The 9,860-nt window shown below is 42.5% G+C and overlaps 1 protein-coding gene across 2 annotated transcripts; it reads left to right on the top strand.

The window, feature by feature from the left end:
- The first annotated feature begins 3,722 nt into the window (after window positions 1–3,722).
- On the top strand, window positions 3,723–7,118 carry LOC147888612 (G-type lectin S-receptor-like serine/threonine-protein kinase At2g19130). 2 transcript variants are annotated; one of them, XM_087392453.1, is made up of 3 exons: window positions 3,723–3,977; window positions 4,187–6,208; window positions 6,515–7,118. In XM_087392453.1, the coding sequence occupies exons 2-3, from the start codon at window positions 4,315–4,317 to the stop codon at window positions 6,724–6,726; spliced, it is 2,106 nt and encodes a 701-aa protein (XP_087248579.1). In that variant the 5' UTR covers window positions 3,723–3,977; window positions 4,187–4,314; the 3' UTR covers window positions 6,727–7,118. The 2 variants fall into 2 exon arrangements, with proteins under 2 accessions (XP_087248579.1, XP_087248578.1); XM_087392452.1 differs by having other exon boundaries at window positions 3,723–6,208.
- Window positions 7,119–9,860: the final 2,742 nt, after the last annotated feature.

Below are 9,860 nucleotides of genomic sequence, written 5' to 3'. Positions count from 1 at the left end.
GGTTTCTATCAAACCACAAAAAGTCCCTCCACTTTGTGTAGAGACCCAAAAGGTCCCCTTTTATGTAGAGACCCAAAAGGTCCCCCCACTCTGTGTAGAACTTAAAAGGTCCATATCATCTAGAGGTGCTTAAATAATGCATTAAAGAAAGAGGAAATGGAATTCATCGATGTGTGGACATGCTTGATTTATAGGATGTAGAAATCCTTGTTTATGGATTTGAGTTAAAAATATATGGGCACTTGCACGAAAAACAATTGGTATTTTAAAGCAAAAGCGCTAACGACTCTCGTAGTCGAATGAAGGAGTTTCTTCTTCTTTGTAATTTGTCGTGTTTTTCAAATTAAAGAAGAGAACACTTTTTTCAATCGATAATACTAGACATTTTTGGGTTTTAGAGTAAAATGTAAGTAATATTTTATGCATTCTTTTTTCATAAAAGTAAGTTATTTTTAAAAATGTTTGACATGAACTATATATTTCATCCTCTAATTTTGAAAAAATGCACATTTTTGGGGATTTTTTCCAAAAATGGAGTTAACTTGTCATCTGCATGATTTTGTTGTCATTTTTTATGATTCGGTGTTAGGAGAGTTCCTATGCCCATCACTGCAAATAGCGCTTAGGGTGCTAGTTGTAGGCCTATGTATGCAAAGGCACATTCTTACCTAGAAAGTATGTGTCTTAGACATGACACCTGATGATCCCGCTCAAAGTTTCATGTTTTTTCCCTTATAAAAGAGAGGAAACATACCATTTTAAGAAAACTAGTTTGAAAGGAGGAGTTTGGAAAAGCAACATACCAAAGGAATGGAGAGAGGAGACAAAGAGAAGCCTACAAACAACGACAAAGCACGAAAACAAGAGGTAGACCTTTCATACTCCTCTTTTCATGATTTTTTCATGTATTGTTTTTTTCTTTGAAAGAAAGAAAAGGAAAGGAGGAGAGAAACTTTAGAGAAAGGAAGGGAAAGTAGAGGAAGGGAAACTAGAGAAGAGGGAGAAAGAAGGGAAAAGAAATTAAGAAAACTTGAAAGAGAAGTAGATGAGAGAAATTCTTACCTTGAGGTGGAGAGGGAGCTGCAGCAAGTCTTATAGGTGGAGAGGGAGAACGTAGGAGAGGATGGAGAGGTGGAGGGAGAGAGAGGAGGGAGGGGTGAGGGGGCAAGGGTTGTGGATGATTGCAAGATGAAAGTGAGGAAGGAGAATGCAAGAAATAAAAACGTGAATGGCATCACAAAAGGAAAAGCATGGATTTTGTCCCCCCAATGCTGTCCATATGGGTGTTGGTATATATAGCAGAGATGTCAGTACCAATGTCGGTATGGATATCGGTATATATCGACACCCATACCAACACGGGTACCAATGAGACATGAGATTGGGGGTCTTGGGATTTAGGGTTTAGGGTTTTTGGAGGGGGCTTGGGAGGCTCGGGAGATTTTGGGGGGTTTGACGGTGTTTGAAGGGATTTAAGGGGGATTTAAACCCAAGTATTTAGGGTTTAAGGGGATTTAGGGTTTGGGGGCTTTAGGGAATTTGGATGGGTTTAAGGGGTTTAGTGGGAGGTTAAGGGGGTTTGAGGGAACTTAGGGGGTTGGGAGGTGTTGGGGGTTTAAAGGGATTTAGGGTTGGGAGGTTTAGGGAATTTGGACGGTTTTAAGGGGCTTGGCGAATTTGAGGGGTTTAGGGAATTTTGACAGGTTTAAGGGGTTTGGGGGTTTTTTTGGGGATTTGGGTGTTTGACTTGACTGGGGGGTATGGTTTTGGATGTGTTTAGGTGGAGAGGATGAGTACTGGTAGCTCATCTGATGGGGGGCCACCTCCCAGGAGTGTGGAGTGGTTTCATGAGATATTGTGTTGTCCTTGCATGCATTGCAAGCGAGTGGTTCGTCCTCAACACTATATTGTCATGCACCACTTGAAGATGTATGGAGAGGCACCACCAAAAGAGGATATTGGTCATCATGCTAGTGTATAATTGGTAAACCAATGATATTTGAGTGGTTCATGGATATTTATATTGCATACATATCGCACACGCTAACCCTACATCATTATATAGGGTGAGGAGAGCACCGAGAGAGCACATGAACCACCATGGTAGGAACGATGGACTCTATTTTTGGAGGCACCACAGGAGATCGGGGTGGTTTTTCCAGTATTGTCGGCAGCGGAGCTAAGGGTCTGCTTTGTTTTGGCTTTAATATTCTTCTTAGCTCCTCTCTTCCTTTCTGCATGCTCTAGCTTGTCATTTCTTGGTTGCTCTTCGAAGGTACCGGTTCCAAAGGTGGCGAAGTGAAAGTCTGAAAAGTTTCTTTCTTCCAATTGTAGAGCTAGGATGACATCGTTCAAAAGGAGGGGTAAAGAGGCCTCCTTTACACTCCTGCACTATGCCCAAGTACATGGGCCATGATGTTTTGGCCACTTTGTTTCTTCCTTCTTCTCGGGCATTTGAGTTTCTTGTTGGCAAGCGTTCTCCTCCAAGTCCATGATGTTCAAAGATGGCTCTTCTCCATCGTTGATAGCTTTTTGTCCAGGTAGAGGAGGGAAGTTGATATGAGAAAAGAGCTCTCTGCTCCGAGAGTAGCTTGGGAAGTGAAACTTGCTTGCATCAGCTAATGATAGGGGAATGAAGCTAATAGGACTATAGTTGTCATGAAGATCTTCATGCAAGTGAGTAGTCACATCAGTCGATGTCAAGTTTGCTGAGGTTGGAGTTTGGCTAGATTTGGTGGATGAACCATGGTTGGAGGGAGGCTCAGTCCCTCCCGAGTCCACCTCCATCACTCCTCACCTATTCTTGTCTACAAAAATCTGAAATAACTTATTTAAAGTACCATATGAATAGTTTCAAACAAATCAAAAGTTGGAAGTAAAAAAGGCTATGATATTTAATAAATATAAGAATGCCAATCCAATTTAAAGAATGGTTTAGAGTGGGACAAAGAAATCCACATACCCTATGGTATGTTGGTGATATGCAAGGCTCACAACATGATAAAACTTTACAAAAAATAGTGTTGTATAGGTTGTAATGATTGGGCTAAGGGGAATTTTAAGGAGGAAATTCCATGGATTTGGAGAGCAGTTGAGAGGCTGTGAGTCAAATTCTATGACCAAAATTCTGAGGTAGGATTATTTCCCTCATTGGAAAGGCCAAGCGAGGTGGACATGTGGGAGAAAATAAACCGACATTGTGGTAGTTTTGTGGGAAACGAGAAATTTAATACCAAGGTGGCATGTGGGCCCCACCTGTTTTTTTCCCCATTTTTACCCCACAAATTAATGCGTGGGCTAGAGCTCTTGAGGTTCATGGTTTTATGGGAAAAAAGACTTTATGAAGCATTTGAGGGTTGAAAATCCTCCAACAATATGATATTAAATTTAAAGGCTTTGCCACTTTGAAAGGGTGTGCATGAGCCTTTCTCTTTGTATTTTCATTTTCATAATAGAGAATTTTCCTTTATTTGATATTAAATTTAACACGGGGAATTCGTTTTTCAACCAGGAGAAAGATCGACGGTCCAAGAGTCGATCTGATCCCCAACCGTTTGATGAAATGTCTTTGACCAAAACTGAAGAATACACTGTGTGGTAGCTAAGCATGTAGTGATGAGATTAAAATTTTAAAATCCCGTGTCGTTCAAAGTCAGCATTGGGCACCACCTTTCAAAGCAGTAATTTGACATATATGGCACAAAACGTGTGAAAGACAGAGAATTCACAGGCATATCTCAAAGCTGTGTGGACGATCTGGCCTCTAGAGTCCAGTCCAGAATCCTGATCATTGCTTCCTCTTGCACGGAGAAAGCTCTGAATTAATCAAGCTCGTGGTCTGCTTGAGAGTCTTGTAGCATTTCACTACATTCACTTGTGAGTCTTCTTGCCTGATCAACGTAGCCATGGCATCCGCGCAGAGGCCTGTCACACCTTGAGAGTCTTTTAGCGTCCTTAGTTATGGCGTTCTCGGCCAGGTTTGATCGCTTCGTCTTCTTCTTCTTCTTCTTCCTCACAATTTTGATCAATATTTCGAACGTTGATTCCGTTCCTGCTGGCTCCATCGCCTTGGGTTCCTCTTTCTCTACCAGTCAAACCCTTAAATCTGCGAATGGCCTTTTCGAGCTAGGGTTTTTGCGAATTCCCTCAAACTCCTCTTCCCTGTACTTCGGTATTTGGTATGCAGCACCCGTCACACCTATCACGGAGGTCTGGGTCGCCAACAGGGGGCAGGCCGTGAGTCAGAGTGCATCGTTCTCTCTATCTTCCGCTGGTGAATTCAGTGTGGCCGACGCGAACAAAACGGTATGGACAATGGGCGGCAGTGGCCTGAATGTGTCCGCGGCAGTCTTGATGGACACCGGCAATTTCGTTTTGCAAACGGCGAATTCCACAGTGGTCTGGCAGAGTTTCGACCATCCGGGAGATACTTGGCTGCCCACCATGACTCTAGGTCCAGGGAAGCGGCTGCAATCATGGACCACCCCTTCCGATCCTTCTGTGGGGCCGTACAGTCTAGAGATGGGAGCATCCCACGAAGAGTTTGTTTCAGTATGGAGAAACGGGACTTATTCAAGTTCGATTCAGTACTGGACGAGTGGTACGTGGGATGGACAGAAATTTTCCTTGGTCCCAGAGATGACAGCGAACTGGATATACAATTTCACGCTCAATAGTTCTGGTTTCACTTGGGAAATCTATCCAAACGTCGGGGTGTTCTTCAACATTTCAAGATTCGTCATGGCACCGAATGGCTTGATCCAGCAGCAGAGCTACGATCCCACCGCAGGCACATGGAACGAGTATTGGTTCCAGCCCAAGGACTCGTGTCAGGTTTTCGGCGAGTGCGGGAAGAACGCTGTGTGCAACAGCGCGGTTCAGCCGAATTGCAAGTGCTTTTCGGTGGGTTTCCAGCCTACGAATGCAGCGGAGTGGGCAGCGACGAATCCACAGGTTTCCATCCACGGCTGCGAGCGTAGCTCGCCGCTGAACTGCAGCAGCAGCGCGGGCGGCGGAGGGGTGATGAGCAACGACGGCTTTGTGGCGCTGAACGGGACGACATTCGACCGGATAAGCGTGGCGCAGACGCTGATCAGCACGACGGGGGAGGCAGGGTGCAGGGAGAGGTGTTTGAGGAACTGTTCGTGCAAGGCATTCAACTACGCGGAAGGGAGTGGGAACTGTTCACTGATTGTGGAGGAATTGTTCAACGGGAAGGTGACGACGACGGGGGAAGGGACGTTTTACGTGAGGGTGGCAGCTGTGGATATATTGGAGGAGGGAGGGGGAGGGGGAGGAGGGGGGAGCAAGGGGGTGCTGGAGGGAGCACTTGTTGGAGGGGGAGTGGCTTTACTGGGTCTTATCGCCATAGCCTTTCTTTATTGGAAGAAGAAGAAGAATCGCCATAGCCATGCAGCTCCTGTTGAAGGTCTCCGAACTTTCAGTTATTCTGAGCTTCAAACTGCCACTAAGAACTTCCGTGACACCCTCGGTCGTGGCAGCTTTGGCTCTGTCTTCAGTGGTGACGTGGATGGCGTCCCCCTCGCCGTCAAACGCCTCGACCGCCTCAACCAAGGCGAGAAAGAGTTCCGCACCGAGGTTAAGACCATCGGCACCATCCAGCACATCAACCTTGTTCGCCTTCTCGGCTTTTGCTCCGAAGGCCCCCACCGCATGCTCGTCTACGAGCTCGCCCCCCACGGCTCCCTCGACTCCGCCCTCTCCCTCTCTACTTCTTCTGCCACCGCCGTCGACTCTCCCCTCCCCCCCACCCTCCTCAACTGGCCCGCTCGCCACTCCATCGCCCTTGGCATCGCCCGCGCCATCACCTACCTCCACGAGTCGTGCCGCGAGTGCATCATCCACTGCGACATCAAGCCCGAGAACATCCTCCTCGATGCGCACTTCACCCCCAAGGTGGCCGACTTTGGCCTCGCCAAGATCGTGGGGCGCGAGTTCAGCCGTGTGCTCACCACGCTTCGTGGCACACGCGGTTACCTTGCACCAGAGTGGATCGCCGGCCTTGCCATCACTACGAAGGCCGATGTCTACAGTTACGGCATGACACTCCTCGAGCTCATTAGTGGTCATCGTAACATTGATATCGGCAGCGACACACTTGAAAAGAGATTCTTTCCTGTGTGGGCCGCGCAAGTTGTCAACGAATCGGACAATGACCTTACTTGCCTCGCAGACCCTCGCCTCCAAGGTATGCCCTTTCTACATATGGACATAGATATCTATAGTGTCACTCAACAAAAATGTGTGTTCGCAAGCATGTGCATGGGTGGTGCGCGCGCGCACGCACACACACACACACACATATATATATATATATATATATAGAGAGAGAGAGAGAGAGAGAGAGAGTGCATTTAGACGGGGATATGCCATTGTTTTCTTTCCAAAGTGTGGGAGCCATTCTATATCAAATCTAGAATTTTACAATTGTAGTATACTTCCATCTTTTGGTACACACTAGATATGGTGTTTGACTTTCCAAATGACTATCCAGGTAATCTCGATTTGGAGCAGCTTCAAAGAGTCATCTATTGTGCAATTTGGTGCATCCAAGACGATGAAGAACTACGGCCTTCAATGAGCAAGGTAGTCCAAATCCTCGAAGGAAGTTTACAAGTAAGCTGCCCCCCTATTCCAAATTCATTACACTCCTTATTAGAAGGTGAGAATCAGGGCTCGTCCCCTCTTCCTACATTCACTTTCTAAAAAATAATTCTAAGAAGTCCATGAAAATTTGACAGGCAAAATGTACTAATGTTGACCATGAAGCTTCTACTTTTAGAGTGGAAAGTACAATCAAACACTTCTTTTCACATCAAACAGAAGCATTCTAAGGAATTTCCTTCATCATGTTGTATCTAATATACACATTTACTTGTGGGTATAAACACATTTATACTCTCAAAGAAGCATCTTATCAAAATGTATATTGCTTATCCCCAAAGCTACAAGGTTCCAACATGATGTTTTAGAGGGCCCACGAGTCCCTAATATTGTAAGGAGGCAACTTCTAGGCCCATATAGTGCTATTAATGGTGGGATGAGGTTTTGTGATTGTCTTTATCACATAACAAGGATTTGACTAGATCAATATCTAATGAGCCTCACATGATCTGTGTTTATGCATAGACTTCTTTTTGCAATTGTGTTTTCTCTTGCTACATATTCCCAAAAATTGGAAATTTATGTTTACTTTACAGAGTATTACATATTTTCGAGAGCTAAACTATTTTACTAATTTGCAAAAATGGTATTTTTTAAATCAAGAATTACGCATAGAGATTAAAGCTTCAAATAGAGAATCAAGAATCACATATACAAAATAAAGCTTCAAATTTTAAAGGTTTTAAACTTTTATTTTTTATTAGATGTACTTAATTGATTAGGCATAACGGACAGAGAAGAATAATCTTTTTAATAGCAAAAGGACAATGGCAGACATCCAAATCTGAAGGATAAATTAAAAAGGGCTCTAAGTTCTCCATTGAAGACCATAACTCGAGGTGTTCAAAATATAAAAGATCCATTTAGCATGTGCATGTAGTGAAGGTGTATTTATATAAGGTTCCTTATATTCCTTATGTATTTATGGTTTTTGTAACTCCATAAGAAAGTAAATCCCCTTCTATTGAGGTTCTCATTCTATCATTCCTTTTTCCTCTTTTGTCTTCTTTCAATGCTTTTCTCTCATTATGTTCTTATCTTTTGCACCTCCTTTTTGTCTTTTCTTCTTTTCTTATCTCTCTATACCTTAGTAACCTCACGGACTCACTCTTTTTTCAAATCTTCCTCAATCAAATTTATTTCTAACTCCAAACACTCATGGATTTTTGTCTTGTCCATTTTTTACTCAATTATATTGCACCAATGACGACACTCCACAATGGTTGAACTCATGTTTATATATGTAGAACCTCTTGATCCTCTCCTTTGTCATGTAAGAGGAAATTGTCTTTGATCTTCTTGTCTTTTTTTTGTTGATGTCTATTGTTAATGTAAAAATTCTTTGTTTTTGTTCGTATTTTTATTAGTGTAGGTCTCAAGCTTCAAGGTTCTTGATGCTTCCATCTTCATTTTGTTCTAACTACTTCCATCAACTTCTAAGGATTTTCAAAGGTTTGATTTAAAAATGGTAATTTAAGTCAATTTAATTGATTTCTTTAACTAAAAAGCAATTTAAAAAAATACTCAATAAATGATTTTTTTCCCTTGGTGAGTGGTGGATTGATCAATGCTTATTAGGACATGGTTGTAAGAATTGGGGTGCGTACATATTATGAGCGGTAACCCTTGAGCAGATTATCCGAGCAACACTCAATGGAGTTATACTTGAATGAATGTTTTTTTATGGAATATCTCTTTTTAAAAACCTCAATCGACAGCGCTCATATTAGCTCATGCATGTACCAAGGTACAAAGAGCCAAAGACATATACCCTTGGTTTGAATGCTCTCATGATGCAATTGTGTGTATTATATTTGCACATTCATTGTATTTTCTATAAGCCTCAACATGCCAACAAAATTAGGACTAGTGGCATTGTTCACTTTTAAGTAGATATGCTTATTAATACCTCCCCTCAAGCTTGTGAGATTACCAACAATTATTTGTTTTTAGTCTTTCGAAACTCAATAGTGGGATGGATATATATTTTAACAATCAAAGATGTAAACTATGAATTCAGAATTTGTAAACTACAAACTCTAAATTTAAAGTTCACAAACTACAAATTTATCTCTACATTAAGGTATGCGAATTTAGAATTTTCAAACTGTAAATTCAAACCTAAAAATTACAACTTGCCATACATTTCCAAAACAACTATGACATGTTCATATTATTAGGTCAAAGAACATTAAAATCACATGATTCAGAAGCCATAATCTATCAATCCATAAGAAGTTAAGGTTTGCATAAGAAGGTAATGGCTATCCATCCATAAGAAACCAGGTCTACATGAGATGATAATGAAAACATGAGAAATTAAGTTTTGCATCAATCCATAAAAAGCCAGGACATGCTCTCTAGACCTCATCAGCCAAGTCATCTATGTAGTCTAGATGTCCATGATGCCTCTCCACCAACTCATAATCGAATGTGCTATCTCCTGCCATTTGGGTAGCCACATCTTCTGCATAGCAAGGCAGAACACTAAGCTCAATTAGTCAGTATCTAACCATGCTTAAATTATACACATAGATCAAATAAATTACTCACTAATCAAGAGGTGCATCAAAGTCATAGTCTGTCTCCTCATCATCTATCATGAGGACTGCTTGATTCACACTTGAAGGCCCTGCCTCTGTGAAGTTGTCTCTAAGCATGCCTTCTAAGTATCCTGTGCAAATCTCTTTGTCATTGTCCACTGCCATGCATGGACGTCCTGAGTGAATTGCTGCTTTCATCCTAGGTGCTGTACCTGCACCAAGCTTAAGCACAAAGCCTCCAATCGGACACAACAACTCCATGAACATCAACATCATGGAGCTACTCTTCTCCAACCCACCACGCCACTGTCCAACCCTCTTTTATGCACCGTACACTTGAAGGCAAGTAATGAGTGATGAAATAATTGTCCATGCACACCTTAAGGGATTGGGAAACTTTATTTGCCCTATCAAGATAGTGATGTGCCTTCTTGCCGATCCTAGAGAACAATAGGATTTGAAAGGCGGTAATCTATATGAAACATAGATTGAAAAAGTTAATGGAGATACTAAAATACGAACAAACAAGAACATGACAATCATGTAAATAGCCAAATGACATACCTTGACACCAAAGCAGACATTATCCGCAACATCAATGCAATCTCCCGTCTCCATGATCCATCTACATGT

This window comes from Dipteris shenzhenensis, chromosome 21 (genome assembly GCF_047967505.1).
Source record: "Dipteris shenzhenensis isolate YYH24624 ecotype China chromosome 21, Dip_SZ_1.0, whole genome shotgun sequence".
In the NCBI taxonomy this organism is placed as follows: domain Eukaryota; kingdom Viridiplantae; phylum Streptophyta; class Polypodiopsida; order Gleicheniales; family Dipteridaceae; genus Dipteris; species Dipteris shenzhenensis.
Note: the sequence above shows the minus strand (reverse complement) of the source record. Positions and strands in the feature narration are given on the sequence as shown.